General features: G+C 34.0%; 1 protein-coding gene across 1 annotated transcript; it reads right to left on the reverse strand.

Moving 5' to 3' along the window:
* Nucleotides 1-6,793: 6,793 nt before the first annotated feature.
* On the reverse strand, nt 6,794-25,365 carry LOC128166811 (uncharacterized). The gene is made up of 15 exons (XM_052832198.1): nt 25,137-25,365; nt 23,698-23,856; nt 23,258-23,473; nt 21,476-21,668; nt 17,323-17,427; nt 17,172-17,208; nt 14,580-14,855; nt 13,179-13,951; nt 12,571-12,793; nt 11,994-12,097; nt 10,605-11,909; nt 10,463-10,499; nt 10,069-10,349; nt 7,568-7,595; nt 6,794-7,262 (listed from the first exon to the last, which is right to left on the reverse strand). The coding sequence occupies exons 1-15, from the start codon at nt 25,295-25,297 to the stop codon at nt 6,982-6,984; spliced, it is 4,179 nt and encodes a 1,392-aa protein (XP_052688158.1). The 5' UTR covers nt 25,298-25,365; the 3' UTR covers nt 6,794-6,981.
* Nucleotides 25,366-26,165: the final 800 nt, after the last annotated feature.

The raw sequence follows: 26,165 nt of genomic DNA on the forward strand, positions 1-26,165 counted from the left end.
TGATAATGCGAGTATTTTGACATAAATAGCGATTTTTAATATGTGTAGACTTTGGATTAAGAACAATAACTCTTGCATGAATTGCTTTTCACTCGAATAGAGGTGTGAAATTTTATTCCCAAAATAAAATAACTAAGAATTAAAAATAACAGTTTATTAGCTTTTATTTTATAATATCATATAATAATTTGACATAATACCATATATATTCCTAATTAATCACAGTGCAATAACCTGTTAACTAATGAGATGAAAACATTTATGTCGAGTTTAAAGGAATTATTCAAAAATAAATTTAATTATTGTTATTTACAAGAAATAAATTAATAAAAAGATTTATATAGATTTAGTTACATTGGGTTTTTATCAACAGGTTAAAAACTAGATTTAATTAAAAAGTTGTCTTTCTTGGAAGAATTGCATTTTACTCAATATAACCACGAAAATCGGCTGATTTATTCAATAAAATAACTTTATATACAATAACTATCTATATACAATACTAAACATACACTCTTTTTGATGTAATAATGGGCATTTTGGTGTTTTTGAAGGGTATTTCGGTGTTTTCACCGGGTATTTCGGTAAATCCCGGGTATTTCGGTAATTCTATGTACCGCACTTCCACACATGTGAGGAAAAAACTGAGCTCATGGTTATGATCTCCATGAAGCGCTCTACCAAAATTGTGAAATTCATGGCCCCTGGGACAGGGGTTCTGGCTCTAGGGTCCACTTTGGCCATGTAGTGAAAATGTATTACATTTTAGAAAATCTTCTCTACTCCCATATATGGGTGCGTCGATTTACCCAAATGGACCCAAATGGAACGTAAAATGACCCAAATGGACCCAAATGGAGCACAAATGGACCCAAATGGAAACCCAAATGGAAACAAATGGACCCAAATGGAATCACAAATGGAAATAGAATGGCATAATTGAAGATTTTATTTAATAATTTCGATCATTATTTTTAATAAATGAGTTTTTTTTATTGAAAATTTAAAAAAACAACAACATTGAACAACATTTTTCTTATAATTCTACATCAAATATTTACAGCACTTGGTACCACTTAACTATTAATAAATCATATATTAACATTGTAACTACATCGTTGTACAAACAGAAATATCAGACTGTATTTAGAAACTGTTCCTATCGTGTTAAACACGACGCCCTACCAGGGCCCGGACTCAGTTACCTCAAACAATCTTACTCAAGAACAATTCTATTAAAATAAGTTCTTTTATGAAAAAAGTCATAAATTGGTGTTTTTATTATTATAATGATTTTTCACAAGTCACTATTTGGTTTGTCACATTCGGTGGTAATTGGTTTGTCACATTTGATGTCACATATGATGGTTGAATCAGATATTTCGATATGATTATATATCAACAGTTATATTAATAGTTATATATAAATTCATATATCAATAAAAAAATCATTAACAACACAAGAAAATGTCGTTTTAGAATTTATATTTATTGATTATTCATCATGTAATTGAAATTATTAAATGAAATCTACGATTATGCCATTCAATTTCCATTTGTGATTCCATTTGGGTCCATTTGTTTCCATTTGGGTTTCCATTTGGGTCCATTTGGGCTACATTTGGGTCCATTTGGGTCATTTTACGTTCCATTTGGGTCCATTTGGGTAAATCGACGCAATGCCATATATATTTGTATAAAACTGAGTTCATGGTTATGATGTCCACTGACTTCTCTACCTTAATTGTGAAATTCATGGCCACTGGGTCAGGGGTTCAGGCTCTAGGGTGGGGCCACTTTGACCATATAGTGAAAATGTATTAAGTCTTAGGAAATCTTTTCTTAACACCCACACATGTGGGGGAAAAAATGAATGCATGGTTATGATGTCCACAAACTCCTTTACTTAAATTGTGAAATTCATGGCCCCTGGGTCAGGCGTTCAGGTAGTAGGTGTGGGGGGGAGGGGGGGGGGGATATGGCCGTATAGTGTTAATGCATATAGCGTTTAAAATTCTTCTTCTCCACAGACAAAGAACGCAGAATAAAAACTAACTGCATATTTAGAAAAAAATATCCTGTCATCTTTAATAATATTTCATGTCACCTGCATGTAAGGCAAGGGTAATGGCCGGGAATGGTGGGGGGGGGGGTATGAATTTGTCTCATCATTTTATTCTGCTCAGGAATTTCAATGAAAGAAATGAGTTAATTCATATGTTTAGAAAAGAAAAAATAATGAAGCTGTCCATAAAAGTTATCGATAAGATATTATGAAGCATTTGAAAAGAGTTCAGGGAAAAGGATTATAACAGTTAATGGAATTATCTTCCCTTTCTTCTTCATAATGGAGTTATCTTCCTTTGCTTGTTCATATTTACTAATTAATCATTAGATATAATGTAATTAAGAAGTTGTATGATCAAAATAATTATGCAAGTCTTTTTATCATTCAAAACAAAAACAGTGTTTAAATTTTTATTAAAATAAAAAAGTAAATTTGTTAATAGTTAAGTAATAAGAAGTATACTAGTAGCCACCTTGTTTTAGTTTATCTATGAAAACATATAAACATAAAACTTGTTTTTTGACAGATAACATACCTGGGATAAACAATGTTATTGGAATCTGTTCACTTTTTCTGTAGTATGTCATACACTGTTACGAGCTTTAAGTCTTTTGCTAAACTATAGGGTTAAGAGTCCTTTTCGAAAGATATCAGACAGGGAGGTGTATGTCATTACAATATTATAATCTTCTACTGTATAAACTCAATTAAATGCATTTATGAGACTCCTCAACAATTTTGTGTATGGGCTATGATACTCAGGTGACCGTTAAGGCCTATTGGCCTCTTGTTATGAATACCAAGCCCCAAATTTGCTGCAGAAACATTGCTCTTCAGCTCAATTGACTCACCGTTGGAAACCCACGGCCATTCTTGCATACACTTGATGACCACATTGGTTTCGTTTTCATGAATAATTCATGGTTTTGTACATACTGGCTCCTTCACACTTTTGTGAAGGAAATTAGTAAATCGTATCGCTATATCCGTGAATTCACTGCATTGCATTATGTGACACTTTAGATCAACTTTTAAGCTACACTTGTACATGTATGTAAGACAGAATTTTTCAGACGTACTTAATTAAAGTTTTATTATATTCTTTTCCCAATATTATTCTGGAAGTATTTATAATTATCACAGAGTTTTCGCTTTGATAGATGGTGACCTTTCTACCGTCATTCTGAATTACATTGAAAGGAAATGTACACTAATTAGTAAACAAACTTTGGTCATGAATATAAATTCTGTGGTTTTTGCATTCGTACGGATCATCATCATCATCAACTACAACAACATCAAAAGCGCCAATAACACTGTCTTATCATACACCACCACAATTGTCACCACCATCATTTTCGACGTCATCAGGGGCACCATTATCAGAACTATCGCCACCGCGATCTCTAGTGATGCCACCACCTTCCGTTTTAACATCAAAATCACCACAACCGTATTTCCATCATCGCCACCTACATGTATACATCTTCATATTCATATCCACCACTATAATATTTTTAAAGAAATAAACAGCATGTTTAAAAGTTCACCGGGATATGAACGTGGTTGGTCACGTGATCAAACCCTGTGAGGCCCGAAGGGCTTTTCTGAAGATTTTATCATGTTCTAACCATGTTCATATCCCATTGAACTTTGAATATTGTTGAGAATTTCTTATACTTGCGTTTGAGAAAGGCAAATTGTCCAGAATTATTAACATAACAATGTTTTAGGATAACAATAATGCTAAACGATAAGCGTGGGAGGTAATCACTGTGACGTTATTAAAAAGTTCACACAGAATGAACGTTTTCGCTATTCTATTCTTATAATTAGGAAACATATTTATCTATCAAATATCATTATGTTTATAATCACCTTACATTCCTTTTTTCTTTAAAAATGCATGGTCACGATTTTGGTCAAATTCTATTTTTCTGATTGTATTTTTTACAAAGCTTTAGGAATGCATTTCTAATAATTAAATCAAATTTGAGAGTCAGTCGTAGAGTTTTAAGCAAGATACAGGGCTCACAAGTCTTTGTCATGTAAACAAGGCTCGTGCACGGTTTTTGTTTACATACATTGTATGTTAAAATATAGCGGTAAAACATCTTTTTCAAGCTGATTTGTCTATCTTCTTATTCATTTTAAGCATCATTAAATAGACAGTTCCTAACGTTATACACATACAATTTAGATCTATAACTGGAATTTTCACCTCAACATTCAAAAACAAAAGCTTTGTTTACATAGCAAAAAATTGTAATCTCTGTAACTCCCTTATAACTCAACGAATGACACTCAAATGTTGGTTGTTTATTAACAATGGCATACTAAAGCATCGTAAACAATAAAATCGGAAAAATATTTTTTGACCAAAATCGTGACCATGCCCCTTTAAATCTGCATTCCAAAACTCTTATCACCTGGAGTTATCGGTCCAGAAGGCCGAATACACATTTTTGGGAGCTTAACGCTAAAATATTAGAGCTTGTGATGCTGAAAAAAGAAATTGATGAAGAAAAAAAAATGAAAATCGACGATTTTGGTTAACTTTTTTACCAAACAAAATGTTGTTCACTAATTTTTGCAATCCTAATACAGGTCTATGAAACGTCCAGTGTTCATAAAAATGCACTCTTCTAAGGCAGTCGATGTTTTAGATCCGCTACAAGCATCGATCTTTGAGTAGCGAGAGCGGAAACAAAACACCGATTTTTATAATAAAGACTGCTAATAAATAGAGAACGGATTTTGTATGTATTGAACATGTAAACAAATTAACTGCAGATATGTCATGGGCAAAGTTTACAGAAGAGTGTGGGGCATGTGCAGATAATGAACATCTTTATCAAAAGAAGCACACTTACAAACGCAAGTTTTAATTTGTGTTAATTGCGTTTTTCGATTAACACAATTTATTTCAAAAGTACAGGTAGCCCATAGAGTCGAATAAGATACAGCTTATTATATTCGAAAAATGTGTGTCGGACTCAACTTTTTCAGTTTGAAAAAAAAAATGAAATGCATAAGAATACTTGAAGCTCCAAGTGCCTATGCCAACTATGGTATAATAAAATTAAACATCTTACCCCCCCCCCCTCCCAAAAAAAAATTTTTTTTTTAGAGATAACCATAAAGGAATACAATGACACCACCACTCCCGAAAAAAACCCTCCGACGATTTTCTGTTCAGTGGTAACTGCGTAAGGACAATGGTGGCCGGGAAGATACTAGTACGCTCTTTAAGGAGGTTGGACGGTAAACCAAATACCCACCAGACACTAACTTAGAAAGATTTCTCATATCTCACCTTCAAAAGAATTACTAGTATCGCGCCTTTTCCCGTCATTTTGCCTACACCCGTGTTTGAACGGAAAGTACTGTTACTAAATATAGATACATGTCGCAATAGGTATTAATTAGATGATATCCCGCGCAAGCGCGGAAATTAACATTTATTATCATTCATTTGATACGATGCTTGATATATTGTACTCGATTTATTAATCGCTTTTCTGAATCTATTCTATAAAATTGAAATCAAAAAGCAACTACATGGCTGCATATTTTGAGGAGCGGGCATTGATGAAAATCTAAACTGAAAATGATACATACACATTTACATGGCCTTAGTTCCTTTTGTTGCAGCTATTGTTGATTTATTTTTGTAGGAGAAATCATATACGAAGTGGGCTATACCCTTTCGAACAGTTTTCCTATACCTTCATATACAAAGCTCTTTTTCTTTGGGAGAATGATATAGCATGATAATGGCCAATACAATTCACCCCCTCTAAAGACATCCATCTTAAATTGACAGGAGGGTTTACATGTATGATATAATTTATTCATAATATCAACAAATATACATCATGAAATGATATTCTCTCTCTCTCTTGAGCATAAAATCCTTCCTTTAATTCACATTAAAAATAAAATTTGAAACTGCTTATTCCTTTTCTGTACTGTAATTGACAGACAATGTAAATCAACCGCTTATTTATCTTTTGAAAAAAATAATTACATTTTAAAAAGAAGAATTTTTGAAGTTTGAACATGTTTTGAATTCATAATTTTTGTTAGAGTTATCCTTCTTTAGATATTGCAAATAGAGAGTATGCTACACTAAAAGGTACGAAATGAATAACCAGTTCCATTCTTATTCCCAAAGCATGATTTTACGGCTTTGAATTGCTCAAAAACCGTTTATTAACGGACCTTATATATTTATTTTACAAGTAATCAACAAGTTAACATTGTAATTTTTGAATAGTTTTTATATTAAGAGGGTTAATGGGCATGGTTATTTTTAGACTTTAATTAATTTCCTTTAGAAGAAGAGTTCTATATATAAATATATATGCAACTGTCTTATATAATATTAGTTTTATTTTTACTTAGTAATACTTAATGTCTAAAGAAATCATGTCTAAAAAAATTTGACCATCCAGCCTCCTTACATATTGTGGAATCATTTAAATTCGTGGGGGCCAATTTTCGTGGATTTTTCGTTTTTTCTTATTTGCGGGGATTTATTTTCTTGGGTGCGTCAGTTTTCACTTTTAGTAAAAAAGAACACTCTTTCTATATTTTTTTCATTGAGGATGTAAATTCGTGGGGAAGGGCTACCCACGATTACCACGAAAATTGAGCCACCACGAATTCAAATGATTCCACAGTAACTCCCTGATGCTAATATATTAAACATAACAGGATCTGGGTTTTTTTTTGTCTGTATAATCTGCTGTACTATATTAGTCCTCGTAAATGAAGCCAAGATGCACCCCAAAAATCTAAATATGTTAAATAATTACGTGTGTGTTGGCAATATAATGAAAATAAATTAAAAATAAAATTCTTGCACTAATACTGACACTGTTCTTGTGTATACATTGTATGAACACAATTTAGTATATTGATAAGAGTATTTCTCTGTAACTATCTACTTCAACTGTCGCTAAGGCCTGGAGCAAGACTTTGTATGTTGCATTATTCTTCTCTCTTTGACGCCATTTTTTGATATACTCTCGACTTCTCTCAATTGACAACCGGAAATCCATCTGAGTCTGTTCAATTTCCTCGGGAAGCAAGCCTAGCTCTATGGCAAGCTGGTAGCTTTTCTTGCCTAGCTTGTTACAGATAATATCGATGCCTCGTTCCGAGACTTCCTTCTCTAGATACTTGTTTTCTAAAAAAAAAAAATATTAAGAAAAACGTCATTGGGCACACCTCAAATGATTTCGAAATCTTATGTCAAAGGAAGTACATGTATACATCGACCAAATAGAGACATGTTAAAATAAGCATCACGAAGAGCAACAAATCTTGAAAGAGGAAAAATAATTCGAAGAATCTTTTCTTTATTGAGTGGCATTAGAAAGCCAATGATGTAAGCATCAATTTTACTTGGTAAAATTGCTAAATGGTATATAAAACAATTTTGACAGGTTTTAGTTTTCAATGAATGAATTACACGTCTCGAAAAATACCAACCTTGCCACTCTATATCAGCTGTGTCTAACTGTAAAAAAAATAAATAGATGTTTTCATTTTTTTAATAAAAAAATGTACTCTAGAGACTTGGAAATTTATAAAGCTTTAATTAACTTGTTCATTTATAATAGCATATTCGTAGGTACAATGGTAAAACAATTATAATTGTTAGATAGCATTTAGAATTAATGTCAAATTACGCTGTAGTGACATATACATCAAGAAAATAATACTAATAATAATACAGAATACATTAACTTGCAAGATTGGAAATATACAGCGTACGTCAATTTCACTGAAATGGGCGGGAACAAATTGACACGGACGTCTAAAAAAACATTGGATTGAAACTGTACATGTAGTTATATGAAATGTATTTTCAAACCACCTCGGCATTTCTAACTTGCTATATACATGTTAATTAAAGCGATCGAAAAACATTATATTTAGTATCAGCAAAGTGATTTAAAAAAAAAACCAATAAGTATATAATCAGAAAATATGAGAAGATCTCAATTCGGGAGAGATAATACTCAAGGCAAGGCATTGTCCGATGACTTCAGAGAATCAGTCGTCAAAAGTCTGATATCAAGTGGGGTTTATTCACAAAAAGAACAATCAAAGTTCCCATTAATAAGATTAAAATTATATCCAATAATATATATAGAATATATAAAATGTTTCATATAAGAAGTCATCGGACAATGCTTTGCCCTGCGTATGATATTTCCGAATTGGTATTTTTTCACATTTGCTGATTATATACTTATTGATGAAATAAAATGTTTTTCAACCGCTTTTCTGATACTAATTAAAATGTTTTTCGATCGCTTTGCATTAGAATGCAAGTTAGAAATGCTGAGGTGGATTGAAAATACATTTCCTATAACTACAGTTTCAATCCAATGTTTTCTCAGACGTCCGTGTCTATTTGTTCCCGCCCATTTCATATGTTTTGACTGTAACAAGTGAAACTGACGCAAGCTGTATATTTCCAATCTTGCCAGTTAAATGTTCCGCGGTCTTATATAGTAACCTTAGCAGGAACCAAAACGTTTATTATAATATATAGAACCCCTTCCCCCCAATTACTTTTTTTTAAAAATATTTGCTAAAGAGGCTCTCGCGCAACAGGAAGTTGCTTTAATGTACATTGTCCTTTTCGACACGAGAGATAACTCGGTATAAATAATTATATTTTAAAACATTGCGTTATAAAGAGATTTCTTTAAAGAGACTTAGACACGATTTGAGCTAAAAAAAAAAACCCGTATATTTTGGTTTTCCAATTTTAATGTTTAGAATGGTTAATATTGGTATTTTTAATGCTTTGTCAAAATTTGAATGTCAAATATTGAGTTATAAGTAAGATGTAGAGTTTGAAATTCTTTGTTTTGTAAACAAAACTCGAGTGTTGTTATTGTTTACATATTTGTTTTATTGGTATAAGTTTCAATCAAATGTTGCTTTCTTCAGTTGATATTATTAATTATAAACACATTAAATCAGTTTACCTTGTTTTCCATGAGTCATTTTGTCAAATAAATGGTAATTCCATACTTTTCAGTATTTGTAAACAAATAAAAGATTTCAAGTTTTGTTTACATAACAATTAATTCTTACCACTGTATCTCTCTTATAACTTGACTACGAACATTCAAATTTTGGCCAATCCTTCAAAATGAGCATGTAAACCATTTTATACATAAAAAAACCCAAAATAAAATTTTGCTCTAAAATCGTGTCTAGGTCCCTTTAAACAGTGAAGTAAGCAAATGTTACTTGGATCTGAAATATAGTTGAAATGTAAAAAAAAAGTAAGATAACGGGACAAAATTATGTACGAATAATTCAGGATATTGACCCTTAAATTCTTAGAAATGCATCTGTTACACGTAGCATGAAAAAAGAAAAACCAGGAAGCATTAATATAAAAATGACCGTTAAATTTTCCTTTCATAACAACAGATGTTTGCAAAGTGGAACTCCGATTTGTTGTATTTGTTGACAACTAATTTCCAAGTTTTAAGGAAATTGGTATAACTTGATCATTCAACACAAGTGATCACTCGATGGCATGTCAACAGTTTGAACAATATCTAGACCTAGTTTTTTCACTTTCATTTAAATCAACCCCCCCCCCCCCCACCTATAAAAAGGACACACTGGTTTACCTTATGACATCACGTGACACTGAATATTTCAAACTGGGGGCGTTTACAGTCCGGATCATATAATTAGAAATTATAATTCAACACTTTTAAATGTGTTTAAATTTTCAGTGTATATTTTGCAGAATGTTTATAATTTATGTAGCTTGTTAAAAAAAAAAACCCAACCCACAAACAATTCTTTCTTTAACAACATTAATTAAATACGGCATATATAGCTTAAACAAATTTAACAATTAGGAAAACGCTCTTTTCTTTTCAAAGAAAAGGGTAGACATGCTAACCCCATTTCCCCCCACCCAATCCCCTTAAAATAGATTTTGTTCATACCATCTGCAAAGTTTCTCGGTCGATGTCAATATTCGTAAAGACACCCTCCAATGTTTGAAGAGTACGTTCCTTTTCGGCAGACTTATCATACCAAGTCTTCAAAGTGTGGAAGCAGCAATCTGAAGCCAAGTGTGGAAAATTCTGCTTGGTGGTCTCTACAAAATTATCGCCAAGTTCCAGGTGATAAGCTATATTTTGCCAATACCCCGAAACTCTTCTGGCAAGGCGGCCCAAGGTTTTGTATGGCTTCGAAATGGGAGACTCTAGAGAAGATCTTGATGCTAAAAAGCAAAGACGACATTTACTTACTTTTCCTTTTTGCTAATATTTTAACATTAAAGTAACTGCATTTTATAAAAAGTTAGCATAAAACTTGAGTTATTTTATTTTTTACCTCTTACAGACAACGATAAATTATCCGAGTGTTCTACCTGAAAAGAAAAGAACCCAAAATATTCATAAAAACACAAACCTATTTCTGGGGATGGAGATTCAAAGGCAGATATGAATATCAGATTATATTCATTCGAACTTACCTTGGGGCACTGCCAGTATTTCAACATGTCTGTGGATTCAATAACATGGATCTCGTCGTGATCGGCGCAGACGACACTTTCGTTGGATTCCAAGTCTCCCCAAAAGTGCAGTCCTTTGAAAGCTGTCTCCTGCGAGAGACAGTTGCTACATTGCAAAACTACTCGAAATGGAAAGTTGACGTTGCATTTCCGACAGACTGAACACCTTTTGGTGAGTTTGTGATCCGGGCATGCTGTGCAGCTAGCATATATTTCCAGTATTATCGTCAGACTTTCTTCCAAAAACTTTCTGATTGTATACCGAATTGAGGATTGCTCCGCGGTGTTTGAAAATGACAACACCCAGGCACGAATGAGAAAATCTTCATGGACAAGCAGAAGAAAGTTATATTTATCTAATCGGAAGACTGCAGTGTTGGCAAACACTTGTGGAACATCGTTCTGTTCGACCGCGGGAAATTTTGCCATGCAAGCCGCCAGCAGACGATAAAATACAGCCGGGGGCATAAACTCGTCTTTAAAGTAGAACCCTAAAGCTGGTACTGCTATCTTATTGGCATTCTTCGACTGCAACCATTTGTTTCTTACGTTGGAAGAATCCACATTCATCATGCAAGGAACAAGAAACGTTGACATTTCATGAGACGATTCTCCGTTTTGCTCAAATCGCGTAGGTTTGGCGATTATATCCATTCTCTCCAAAATTTTTATTATGTGCTCCTTATTTTCCAAGTAAGAAGAATCTTCCCGATCACTCCACAATGCTTCAATGTTTTCCATGCTAAGATATCCAGTTTTCTTCATTTCTTCCAGTAAAAAGTCCGCTTGGTGTGTCGTTGAATCGAGAAACTTCTCGGTCGTGATCAGACATTTAAAAGCATCTACCAACCACTGAGGGTTAAGGACAATGATATCATCCAAACCCTTTTCATCATAGTACAATATGTTGCCAATAGCATGATGAAACTGTAAGAAAATCTTGATCTCCTTTTCATCCTTTAAATGCAACGCACAAAACTTGTTTAACTTCTTCACTTCCGAAAAACTCAGCACCTTTTTCCCTTTATTTCGCATATCTATGATTTTCCGTTCTAGATAGATATAACTTGTTGGAATGCTCTGTGGGAAAATGCTTTCTTCCTTTGCTATTTCAAGAATTTTGGATCGTATTTTGTCGAAAACATCTTCATCTTTATCATTACAGTCCACGCAAAACATTTCTGGTACTAGATGGGGTAAAAGCATTTTCTTTTTTGCTACCCTTTTAATATCTCTGAAGTGTTCTTCAATTTCTTTGTCACCATTCTATAAGATATAAATACAATTCAAAAAGGGTATCGTGGCTTTGATTAGAAAATTTAACTTCAATTTCGTGTGTTTTTATTTTACCTGAACTTTATCCTTGTGTGTGGACACAACTAGGATCTTTGGAGAACCTTTTTGCGATTCGGAGGAATATGTATGAATTGTGTTAAACCAAAACTTCAGGAAATCTACAAAAAATCGGAAATTGTGGAACCATGAAATGCAAAAATATTCTTATTTATTATATCATAATACAAAAAAATTACATTCTACTGTGTTTTCCCTTAAAGTTATCATCCGGGCTTAATAACGGCTGATGCAATGCAAAATTTCCGTAGACTTTCAATTTTTGGATATGTATTGAATCCTTAGGCGGTAGAGGGACCAAAACAGATAATCTGGACATTTTTCATATTAGTGGATGTACATACATGTAGTTTGAGCGCAAAGGTAATTATGATAATCGAAATATCAAGCAAAAAGTGGTGGAAGCAAAAACTCGGGACAGAGTATAAATAAAAAATATTTTGGAAAACCAATCAGAGGTTTGTTTTCAACTTCCCGAAAGCTTGGGCCAAACAGTGTGAGCCAAGTGACAAGGTTTTGGGGTCGAAATGCCTTAGGGTCGAAGTATTTGGATACCCTTTTTTCTACAGCTCACCTTTCACCGACTTTTGATGGTCAGATCCACATTGGCATTCGTCGTCGTCATCGTCTCCAATACTATCATTCATTGGTCGTGAGACATCGGTCACCAAAAGGTAAACGGCCTTGGACGACATGAATGCTTGGTGGGTAGTTTGAAACACCGTCTGGCCAGCAAAGTCCCAAAATGTAATGGAACCCATCTCATTTTGTAGAAACTTTGAGGACATTTGAAGCAACTACCAAGGATAAAAAAGGTAAATGTATTAGTAAAGAGACTTTTGTGAACATTTGAATGGTTTGAATGAATGATTTCAGAAACCCCCCAAAATTAGGCACGGGATATACTGTATACAGGGTTATTTTCACCCCGTGTTATTTTCGCCCTTCTCCACTTCCATTCCGCTTTGCCCCGTCTTGAATTCGCCCAAATGCAGATGTGTTAACAGAAATATTATTTGCGACATGGAATTTGCCCAGTTTTAAATTCGCCCGCTGAGAAGGAGGGCGAAAGGGACGTGAATAAAACTTGGGCGAAGATTTCCCTGTTTACAGTACAAATATTCGTTTTGTTAATCAAATATTGCGCCGAGAAGACGCAGAAGATGAAATAAATTGGTACACCTCTTCCAGATCATCCTTCATTGCTTGTTTTCCTTGACTATCATTGAACGAAATTTCCCTTTCCAGCTGAGGTTTATCGCGTGCATCCTCTATGCAATAATCACTCCCCTTTTGGAAATCGTCATATTCTGTTTCGCCCATAGAACAACTCTTTTTCATCGAAGGAGCTGACCCTTTATTAGACGTGACAAATTTCTTTTTTAGATCGGAAATTACTGTGGTAAAATGATTTCCATATTCTTGTGCTCTGTTGCCTCCGCTCTCGTCCTCCGATTCGCTGTCAGTAGATGGGGGTGAGTTACATTTAATCTTTATTGGATCCTTGAAATGTGGTCGAGACTGTGGCTTCCTAGCATTGGTTGGACTATGAGATTTATAAGCCGACGATTCAGGTCTTTTGGTTTGTCGTTGAGGCGGTGGGGGTCTTTTGATGAGCTGTGGAGACATTGGGGACGATATTCTGTTTTGTTTAAATCCCAAGCTTGCATAAGGTAACGTAGATGCATTTTGAGGAGTAGCATAGTGTTTTGCTGGAGAAATTGCCACATTGAAATTTTCTGGTTCTTGCCATGGTTTTGTGTGATAATTTGAACGTGGTCTTGGAGATTCAGGGGGTATATGTATATCTGGGGTTGGTTCCTCGATGGCTTGTGTCGGTTCCATTTTTGGGCTTTCGTAATAATCATCTTCCAGTGATAAATAGGTTGGAACTCCTTTAGGGAATCTCTGTGTCAAATATCTTGCTATTCTTTCGAGTGTTTCGTTTTCATTTTCTGCAAAATTGGAAAAGAAAGCTAATTTTTCAATGAAAAAAATGGTTTGAATTACAATGTACTTGGTATTTAACACCAAACAAAGCTTTAGGAATCTATTGGTAAAAAATTACATGTACAATTTTATAATTTTTTTTATACATAGATATATATTTACTCGTTTGTCACAATGTACGTTTTGTTTGCGACGAATCAATATATCTCGCTTTTTTAATTAAAATCGTCTGCATTGCAGGTGACGTCTTTTAAAGCTATACATGCTATAATATTTGGTTCATTTTTAAAAGACTGCGAAACCGCATGTCGTTATTTACTTATAATAATCACCTTTATTCTGTAAATTAATACAGTGGTAAATCCCATTTCGTAACAAAGATATTGAATTTTTAATTGTTTATTTTTCTGCATGCCGGAAAAGTAATGCCTTTTCATGAATATTGATGAACGAAACCGACCTCATTGCACATGTCCGCATAAATTAGACGGCCGTTATTGTTTGCTAAATGACATAATTATATATCCGTCACGATTTTGTATATGCTTACAAGTTGTGGATTTGAAGTTTATTCGTGTATTATAAGCGCAGTATTGTGATAGCACTGTACCAGCAGAGAAAACTGCCCCATACCTTGTTTGCCATCGTATTTGATCCAGGCATGATCACTAAGTTGAAAGCGCCCCCTCTTGGTGAAAATCTCTACTCCATCAGTGCTCCGGACGTCCTCTACTTTTTCTCTCAGCAGACGTTTTGTAAGACTGGATTTTCCCGCCCCGTGGTAGCCAACTACCATGACGCGCACGTGGTTGTAATTTTCTGATCCCTCCTCAAGGGCCTCACGATAGGCATTGATGGCCGATTCGTCCATCTTTTTTATGGATGGTGGAAGAAAGTTTTCTAAAACTTCTGTGTTGCGAAAAAAAACATTTAGTAGAAAAACAACATCGACAACAGTAAAACATCGACTGAAAAAGGAAATAATTTTTTTAAGAAAATGGGACATTTCAGTGAAGGGTATCTTGGTTTCCAACGAGTGACTATGGTCTATTTTTAGAATCTTTACTGGACAGTCTGAGTTTTCCAGGGACCCGCGTCCGAACCCTCTTACATAGTTATGAGTTTTATCATAATTTAATAATAATGAATATCATCTTTTCAGCAATTATATATGATTCTGATATGAAAAAGAGTGAATTTTACTATTGTTTACGATTGTTTAACTTCTATTAAAACAAGAGGCCCATGGGCCACATCGCTCACCTGAGGAACAATGGGTATGATAAAATCAGCTTAATGAAGTCATAATACAAACAATCTGGACAATGTACAATAATACATGTAGATCCTGTAAAAATAAAATCCATTTTCCCCCCTGGATATTCTTATGTTTATAATCATTAGTCCCTTTTCTAACAGGATGATTTTATAGTCATATCATATGTTGAGTATTGAAGTCCTCAAAAAGATCCTTTACAATTGTTTATATATGGGATATTAAGCTACATCAAACTCTGAACCTTCTTGTGAGCCGAAGAATTGTCCTGGAGCCAAAGTCTTCACAATTATAAAGAATCATCTGGCTGATTAGTTTCTGAGAAGAAGATTTTAAAAGATTTACTCTATATATTCCTTTGTAAAACTTTAACACCCCCCCCCAATGTGGCCTCACCCTACCCCAAGGGATCATGTTTTCACAACTTTGAATCTACACTACCTGAGGATACTTCAACACAAGTTTCAGCTTTCCTGGCTGATTAGTTTCTGAGAAGAAGAATTTTAAAGATTTACTCTATATATTCCTATGTAAAACTTCGACCCTCCATTGTGCCCCACCCTACCCCCAGGGATCATGATTTTCACAACTTTGAATCTGCACTACCTGAGGATGCTTCCACATAAGTTTCAGCTTTCCTGGCTGATTAGTTTCTGAGAAGAAGATTTTCAAAGATTTACTCTATATATTCCTATGTAAAACTTCGACCCCCTATTGTGGCCCCACCCTACCGCTGGGGGTCATGATTTTCACATCTTTGAATCTACACTACCTCAGGATGCTTCCACATAAGTTTCAACTTTCCTGGCTGATTAGTTTCTGAGAAGAAGATTTTTAAAGATTTACTCTATATATTCCTATGTAAAACTTCGACCCCCCATTGTGGCCCCACCCTACCTCCAGGGGTCATGAATTTCACAACTTTGAATCTGCACTACCTGAGGATGCTTCCACATAAGTTTCAGCTTTCCTGGCTGATTAGTTTCTGAGAAGAAGATTTTCAAAGATTTACTCTATATATTCCTATGTAAAACTTCGACCCCCCATTGTGGCCCCACCCTGCCCCTGGGGGTCATGAATTTCACAACTTTGAATCTACACTACCTCAGGATGCTTCCACACAAGATTCAGCTTTCCTGGCTGATTAGTTTCTGAGAAGAAGATTTTTAAAGATTTACTCTATATATTCCTATGTAAAACTTCGACCCCCCATTGTGGCCCCACCCTACATCCAGGGGTCATGATTTTCACAACTTTGAATCTACACTACCTGATGATACTTCCACACGAGTTTCAGCTTTCCTGGCTGATTAGTTTCTGAGAAGAAGATTTTTAAAGATTTACTCTATATATTCCTATGTAAAACTTCGACCCCCCATTGTGGCCCCACCCTACCCCCGGGGGTCATGAAATTCACAACTTTGAATTTACACTACCTGAGGATGCTTCCACACAAGTTTCAGCTTTACTGGCTTTCTGGTTCTTGAGAAGAAGATTTTTGAAAATTTCTCGAAATTTTTCATTAATTTCTAATTATCTCCCCTTGAAATCTCCCCTTAATTTTCACAACTTTGAATCCCCTTTGCCTAAGAATGATTTGTGCTAAGTTTGGTTGAAATTGGCCCAGTAGTTCTTGAGAAGATGTTGAAAATGTGAAAAGTTTATGGACAGACAGACAGACGGACGGACGGACAGACAGACGGACGACAGACAAAATGTGATCACATTAGCTCACTTGAGCTTTCAGCTCAGGTGAGCTAAAAAAGTATATATAAGAAACCAAAAATGAGAGAGAGAGAGAGAGAGAGAGAGAGAGAGAGTGAGAGAGTGAGTGGGTCCAACATTATCGAACAGTTCAATTGAGACAAAAAAAACCAAAGACAAATGACAAAGAAATTTCATGCTGTGATTTATATACAAGATTTGTAGCGGACATGCGCAGTACTGACCGATATCTACACCATGGTATCCTTCTCGAGCGATTGCCTTTAAAGAATTTCAACAAATGTATTTTCTACAAAAGGTGTCTCTTTTTTCGTTTATTACATGTATTTTGTTGACACAAGAGCCGAAATACATGAATTTTTTTTGAAAGTTTACCTTTAGTTCCAGCAAGTCACTATAATTTCTGGACTTTTCCTCAATGCTCTTGGCCAACGCAGATAGACTAGACTCCCTGCAATCCAATGCCATAAACATCTTATCCTGAAATGATAGGAATAGTTAAAAGGGTCCTCCACTTCTCTATACCATAATTCTTTTTATAAAAACTAGGAAACTAAATGCAAAAGGAATTAGTTTTTATTCAATTGTTTGTTTGTCTCTCTTTGTAGCGCAGCGGAAGCCCCCTCCCCTTAAAACCATATTTTTAGTTATTAAGGTCTTCCGTTTCCAACGGAAGACCTTATTGTTTTCGTACTGTTTCTTATTATTATTATTAAGGTCTTCCGTTTCCAACGGAAGACCTTATAGTTTTCGTACGATTTCTTATTATTATTATTATTATTATTTTTTTCCACAAATTTTGTGCACGAGATTTCTCAAAAACTATTCGACCGATTTCGACCATTTTTTCAGAGAAGATGAGTCTTGATGTAAACTTCATACGTTTTTGAGATTTTTCCTGTCGGCACTTCCGGTACCGATTTATCGGCCATTTTGTACATTTTTACGACCTATTTTGTGCAGAGCTGATCTCAGAAACTATCAGAGATATGACTATGAAATTTTCAGGATAGGTAGTCTATAGTCTGAAGTTGTGCACTATTATTTTGTTTTACGCCAGTGGCGCCATTTTTTGGAGCTCGCGTAGGCACGAAAATTGGGTACGAATTTTCATTCAAATTCTTCATACGTTTTCATCTGTATCTTTTTATCAGTTGATATTTTGTTAAGACATATATAACAAATATAGTAGATAATTAAACGTTCTTTCCAACAAAATCAAGAAAAAGGGGCTGGCCCCTTAAATTAGGGGCCAAGACACTCGTAAACTCTATTGCAAATAACTTAAAAACGATCAAAATTTGGTAATGCAATATAGAAGCAAAGTTGTTGATTGTAGCAATATTTATCAGGTAAAATCATTTTCACACCCATTTATGACGTAATTAGGGATTTTTAGGGGCCAAAGTACTTAAACTTTGATGCAATATATCTAGAGAAGGAGACATATTTTGTTAGGCAATGTAGAAAAGAAAATGTTTGCATTGATGATTCTAATCAATTCCACTAATCAAAACTCCAAAGTCTGTCCCCATTAAGGATCTATAGGGCTGGCCCCTAAAATATTCAATCATTTGTATCTCAAAAATGAACAACAATTTTAGATGGGTGTAAGAACAAAAAATGTTAGTATTCGTGAGAACTGTCGATTGAACTCAAGAAAAAGGGGCTGGCCCCTTAAATGAGAAGCCAAGACACTCGTAAACTATATTACAGATAACTTGAAAACAAGCAAGATTTCAAATATCTTTGGTACTTAGCCTTTTTTACAAAATTGATACCAGCGAGATTTTAGTCACTGTAAGTGATTGAGACACAAACTTTTATAAATGATAGACAATCGATTGAAGATATATTTAACGGGTTTTCTTTTGTCAACCGTCACTTCCGGTACTCACCAGAAGAGTTCAAACAATTCATTTTTTTCACAAGTTTAACTGATTATCTTTGGTGTTTCATCTGCTATGATTAACAGTAGTGTACACTAAACATATGTATAAAAAACCCTAGCTTTTATTTTCATAAACCTCTTTTGTTCGTCCGTTTTCGGTCTCGAGACAAAAAACCTAGATTCACCAAGATCGCAGATTTGGCAGAGAATATCGATATTTCATCGTATCATATGAAAACAAAATCGGACGGAAGACCTACTCGTTACTCGTAACGAGATCTAGTTATTATTATTATTATTATTTTCCACAAATTTTGTGCACGCGATATCTCGAAAACTATTTTGCCGATTTCGACCATTTTTTCACAGATGATTGCCAGAGGTCATAATTCTAGAAGTTTTTTGAAATTTTGAAATTGGCACTTCCGGTTCCGATTTACGGCCGATTTTGTAAGTTTTTACGACCCATTTTGTGCAGACATAAACTCAGAGACTATCAGAGATATAATTATGAAATTTTCAGGATAGGTAGACCATGGATTGTAGTTGTGCACAAAGTAGTTTTTAGGCGCCAGTGGCGCCATTCCTTTGAGCTCGCCTAGGCTCGAAAATTAAGTACGAATTTTTCATCAAATTTTTCATACATTTTGATCTGTATCTCTTCATCAGTTAATATTTTGATAAGACATGTATAACAAAAGTAGTAGATGATCAAAAGCTCTTTCCAACAAAATCAAGAAAAAGGGGCTGGTCCCTTTATTTAGGGGCCAAGACACCTGTAAACTCTGTTACAAATAACTTAAAAACGATTAAGATTTTGTAATGCTTTATAGAAGCAAAGTTGTTGATCGTCACAATATCTGTCAGGAAAAATTATTGCCACGCCCATTTGTTACGTAATTAGGGATTTTTAGGAGCCAAAGTACTTAAACTTTGACGCAATATATCTAGAGAAGGAGACATATTTTGTTAAGCATTGTAGAAGAGAAAATGCTTGCATTGATGATTCTCATCGATTCCATCAATGAAAATACCAATTTCTGTCCCCATTAGGGATCTAGAGGGCTGGCCCCTTTAATATTCAAACATTTGTATCTCAAAAATGATAAACAATTTTAAATAGGCTTTAAAACAAAAAATGATAGAATTTGTAAGAACTTTCGATTGAATTCAAGAAAAGGGGGCGGGCCTCTTAAATTAGGGGCCAAGACACTCGTAAACTCTATTTTAGATAACTTAAAAATGATAATGATTTTGTAATGCATTATAGAAGCAAAATTGTTGATCGTAACAATATCTATCAGGAAAAATCATTGCCACGCCCATTTATTACGTAATTAGGGATTTTTAGGGGCCAAAGTACTTAAACTTTGACACAATATATCTAAAGAAGGAGACATATTTTGTTAAGCTTTGTAAAAGAGAAAATGCTTGCATTGATGATTCTAATCGATTCCATCAATCAAAACACCAATATCTGTCCCCATTAAGGATCTAGAGGGCCGGCCCCTAAAATATTCAATCATTTGTATCTCAAAAATGATCAACAATTTTAGATACCTGTAATAACAAAAATGTTAGAATTAGTGAGACCTTTCGACTGAATTCAAGAAAAAGGGGCTGGACCCTTAAATTAGGGGCCAAGCCACTCGTAAAGTCTTTTTCACATACCTTAAAAATAATCAAGATTTTGTAATGCATTACAAAAACAAAGTTTTTGATCATGTAAAACTCATTGCCACACCCATTGATGACGTAATTATGGATTTTAGGGGACTAAACTCTTAAATCTTTAATACGCAAAATGTGAAAAAGCAAAACACTTTGTTATGCAATTGAAGGGATATTGACAATCGTATACATTATCTGAATGGGAGTGTTTGAGGTGGAATTCAGAAATTTCATTGATATTTTAATCGTATCGTTTAAAAATTGAACGGAAGACCTACTCGTTACTCGTAACGAGATCGTATCTAGTTTTATATATTTTTTAAAATACCACTTTGTGCTTGGAATTTGGAAAGTTTTAAAAATAAGCTTATTTTATCCAGTAAACCACCTTTTGAAGTACAACCGGTATTTTCTTCTGATTTATCTTTTACAATTAAGAAAGATCAGGGGCGTACAAGGCGTTGCATATCCCCCACTCGGAGCAATGAAGACGAAAGAATTTCAATTCAAGTTAGAATATTATTTTTTAATGCATCGTTTTCATTAAAAATTCCACGATGGAAGTCAATATTGTGCTTTCTAAAATTGATTTCCAAATTAAGCTGCCTAAATCTTGGATCATTCACTGTTCTTAATTGCAAAATTAGGTATGAATGGGTCCTGACTCCATCCTAAAAATACCTTTATTTAAAGAATAATACATGCGCGTAAATTATACGCGTACGGTTCGCCGTAGAATTCACGTCATTTCTATATAAAATCAGTGAATTAAGACATTCAGTTTTTAAAATAAAATAATAACGTCGGTTGACAATGGCTTTTTCGGGGTGTTAATTTCAACTTTTACCCTCCCAAACAGGCACTATCTATATAGTATAATCTTAAAAAGCCCTACTAAAAATGTTCGTGGTACAATACATGTGTACATGATCAATGGCTTAAATTTGATTTTTCTAACATATTTACCTCCAATCCAATTTCAACATGACGAAATTTCTCGGATTTATCCGACTTTTTGACAAACATTCCTGATATGACCAATCTTCCAGGTTCTGAAAAGCTGTCCCTTACAAGAAAGGGACTACAATTGTCTCGTTTTTTAAAACTCTCTCGAAGAGTGCCCTCTGCTTCTTCTCGCCCAAGTAAACCATGGTAGCATCTAAAACAAAGACATGTTAAGAAGTTTACAAATTCAGAATGCAATAAGTGGATATATCAACTAAAACTGTAATCATCCCCCCCCCCAAAAAAAAAATTACGATAAAAACAGATCTCAAACTTGAAGATGGGTGGATAAAGCGTGTAAAATGCCTATATAAGGAGGGATAAGATACTGAAAAAAAAATCGGATATTTCTTTTAATTATTAAAAGCTTACTTAATATATCCTTAAATATGTTCAATACTTGGGATATGTAGATTTAAACTGGCTATTGTGTATCAAATCTTCCAAATACTGTCAATTTTAGAACTTCAATGTCTTCTTTTATAGTATAATTCTGTGCTCCATATATTTTTTCATATTCATTTTCTAGATAAGGTCTAAATGGAAAGCAAACCAATTTAAATCAACAAAAACGTGGAGAGATTATCTACTTTACATTGGAAATATCAATTTGTATCCCAACAATTGAACTTTTTAGAAAAACAAGTAAATTAATGGCCAAAATCGCATATATAATTTAAACAATATAAGAACTGCGAACGCTAACGCCCGTTTCCCGCCTACGGTTTACATCCAAATATATAATGGAATTCCTGTCAGATATTAAAAAACAAAGTTATCTATTAAAAAGTATAGTCAAATCGTAATTAATTTATATCAAAATAAAATTTGCAGTCCAATTATTAATTTTCAAACAAAGTATTCGGTATATATATGAGTGAGGAAAATATTATTTAGCGGCCGATATGTGCATAAAAACTTAAATAATCACATGTTTACGTTGGATATTACAGTAAATTTTCATTGAAATTCCTATTTTTAAATCATTTTTTGAAACATTACAAAGCATTAATTATGCTTGTTTTGGAATGTATTTCGGTCTGTAGACATATGCCCCCCCCCCCCCCCCCCCCCGGTGAAACAACAAACCCTTTGGTATAAGTATGCTGAATAACAAAACATGAAAGTTCTCAAAAGGAATTTCTTGTTTTACGGAGGGGAAGGGGGGGGGGAGATGTTTTTTTTTTTTTAAATTCCGTTTTCTGTTAGTTTCATTTATGAAATAACAATTTAAACCCAAAATACAAAGTTATCTCCCTTTGTTAGACCAAATCATTTATACTTAATGAAAATATACATAAATGTTCACATTATTATAAAAAAATGAATTTAATTAGACAATTATCAAAAAATGACTTTTAGTTAGGCGGCTAGACAATGCTATCGTGTGCAGTCCTTTGTTGTGACTGAAATGGTTAGAGCACCAGACATTTGATAACTTTATTTAATTTGGCTTTTTATGTCCTGTGTAATAACATAATCAAATAGATTTCATTGGGAAAAAAAAATGAAATTGTATTTTACAGCTACACCAAATTGGCATTTGCGCTTTCATATTCCCCCATCTTTTAAAAAAAAAGAAAGAAAAAGAACACTTTAAAATAATGAATAAATGTATTTTGGACCATAGGTTTAGCTCGATTATTTCTTTGACGAGTTCTTTGACTGAGATTAAACCTTTCTGTGGAATGATAGTTAAAATGATGGCTGTTTTTGGGTCTTTTTTTCGATTCGCTGTCTTACCGATCTTTGTACTTCTTGGGCCAGGCTATTGGGTACAACAGATGAGAAAGGGCGGAGTCTTTGCTGTAGATAGACTTAATACCATCCATCCCTACAGCGGTTAGACGATACTGCTCCACCAAATCCAAAAGACTGCTGGCCTTACCGCTACGGACTGTGTACACACCTTCCTCCTTTTTGTATCGAACCCGATACTGATAAATTTTCATTCTCCATCTGTTATTAAGATGCACATACTATTACTTAACAAAATTTACAAAATCCACTAATGTTTTTTAACCATAAAAACCTCATCGTGTACGCCCAAGTTTTTAATTTTGATAAATTACTGACGGTCCTTGACAAAAATCAATCAATTAATCATAAAGTACATATTGTATAACATTTTATCCCCTTCCATCCCCAGTGGGGTTTTTTTAAACCGTTGAGAAATGCCTTACTTGCAGGAAATGACGTATTTAACATCATCTTTATATATCTCTTCTCCGTACGGGTGCACTAAGAAAAGGGCGGATTGGTCCAATGGTTCATATGGATACTCTTCAAGAAAACGTTTGGCTGAGTCCTCCGTTTGATCGGGATGGTACCAATCATAAATGCTACAACATTTATAAAAATATTTGAATTTAACTTGAACTAAACATATATTAAAGGTACATAATTTCCCCCCATTAAATATGTTTTTTTTTCTTCGTAAGAATTGCGATTTTTTTTGCGTGCAAAATATTCCAAATCGATGACCATGAAATTAATACTAGTATGACTCTGCCCCGAGTTATCGTTTCCGTCACTTTTTGCTTGATATTTCTATAAGCATAAGAACATTTTTGCCCAAAATACATTCAGAAAATGAAAAAAAAAATCCAGGCAGTTTGCTTTGCCTCCCTCCCTTTTAGCACAAAAGGCTTCAATACACGGTTAAAATAAGTTTATAGGGGGTTTTTGCAAAAATCAAAATATTAATATTATAATGTTGTAAAATTGTGCAAGGTTTTAACAAAAGTTCCGAATCGATAAATATGAACCCTCCAAGTAATGTACTTTTGTCAATTTTCTCCAAGTACAAATAAGAGCTTGTGAACTAGAAAAGATCTAAGATTTTTTGCCATACAGTTTTAATTTCAACTGTTTTTCGTTGAAACGCATATATGTTTATTTATAAACCATGCATTAAAAAGTGTCGGAAACTGTAAATTAGGGCGGACTATAGTGAAAACTATATTCTACTAACATATAAGTACATGTTCTTCAACTAATTCATCTCAACGGAAAAATCGGTTCGGCTCGACCAGTCCTTAACATAGGGAAGCGAGCACTTATACCCAGTGATCATGTCCTATCCCAGACGAAAAAAGAAAGTTAAAGTACTATTGATATCAGTGTCATATTAAAATACTAAGTGAAATTAAATTAAAGTCTCATGACGATACAAAATACATGTAGCTCTTGTATGATGTTCTTGTTTTTTCCAGAACTAAATTCTCTCTGCTGTAGCGTTATTATATAAACCAACAAACAAACTGCGCTTATAACTTGAGTTAATCCGTGCATTCGATTTGTAATTGCGTTATTACATATCAGTACTATATGTATTTTATATTACACTTCCTACAGAACATTTCCATGGTCCAGTAAATCTAAACTGTGTTAATATAAACCATTGGGTTTAGAAAAAATCTACTTGGTAAAAGGGGGGGGGGAGGGGTATTTAGAGGCTTTTACAATATTGTCGTCTACAAAAATTAAATTTTCACTCTGACAAAATTCATCGAATCTTTTGGTTTTTTTTTTATCTCGCTTGATTATCATTAAGATTTTAAAGTAACTTGTACACGCATGCAGAGCAAATTTTCGAAAAATATTTGAAAATCAAGTTTACCTATGTGTTTCTCTGTATTTTTTCTCTCCGTCTTGGCTCCCTTTATTTGGGATAGTAAGGAACTGTTTCGATGGTGATGGTTTCTTCTCTCCATCCCGCCCCTCTTTGCTTGAGACATTCTGGTAAGACTTCGATGGCATTGGCGTATAAAGATAATCCATTGTTCTTTGTACTGTACCGGGATGGTTAGATATGTTGTAATCGTCGCTACGATAAATATTCCTGTGTGAAGATAGGGATTAACTGTGTACGCAGTTTTAATGTTGATGAATAAAAAAAACCCTATAAATAAGGAAGTTTATATACGTGGAAATGGCGTATATTCCAAGGGAAAATCATTAAGTGGTTGGGATATTGATAAATAACCCATAGTGTTTATCACAGGAAATGCATGTACGTGTATTGAAAGTAGAAACATACAAAACAATATTAATATAATAATATACTAATACATTTGTCTTGTCATTTTGTATTTTAACAACTTAACACAAACATACATGCACACCAACATGTGCATTTATCTCAAAAAGAAGTTGCACTGAATGGTTCACCATATCAGTTCAATAGGCTATTTACAGTGCTGATTTAAAAAATTTCTGAAACACTGAAACGGAAAGTCCTATAGTTTGATTAACCAGGCGTCATTTCCTCACTTTAAAAGACGAGCAATTTGCTAAGCAAATGTATAGAGCTTCTGAGAAATTTAAATCATTTATTAGGGAAGTACTTTATTATAACATTCAGGATTAATGAGTTGTACTTTATCTAATCTTCTAGACCTAAAACAGAAAATCAAAAAGACAACGAGCTATTGCCAGAAAGGCGAGAGGAATTCTAAACTTTATAAACCCTTGTTTAAAATGACATACATTATTAAAATAATATTTTAGATGGAATATCTAGAAAATGTTCCATCTTTTACAAGATTTTAAAGTCTAAGATAAGGGTTCTGGATTTGTCTTGTTTGTAAAAACTTGTCGCTATTTGGTTGATTAAAAATTTCGTGACTGTTGCAGAAAATCATCTTTA

The sequence above is a fragment of the Crassostrea angulata genome, chromosome 10, assembly GCF_025612915.1.
Source record: "Crassostrea angulata isolate pt1a10 chromosome 10, ASM2561291v2, whole genome shotgun sequence".
NCBI lineage: Eukaryota > Metazoa > Mollusca > Bivalvia > Ostreida > Ostreidae > Magallana > Magallana angulata.

Excerpts from the sequence above, each read along its gene's own strand:
- LOC128166811 (XM_052832198.1), bottom strand. The coding sequence starts at position 25,297 with ATGGATTATCTTTATACGCCAATGCCATCGAAGTCTTACCAGAATGTC. Across the intron at positions 21,669-23,257 it reads CCCAAGAAGTACAAAGATCG|ATGCTACCATGGTTTACTTG; the intron begins GTAAGACAGCGA and ends TCTTTGTTTTAG. Across the intron at positions 17,428-21,475 it reads ATGTTGAAATTGGATTGGAG|GATAAGATGTTTATGGCATT; the intron begins GTAAATATGTTA and ends CTATCATTTCAG.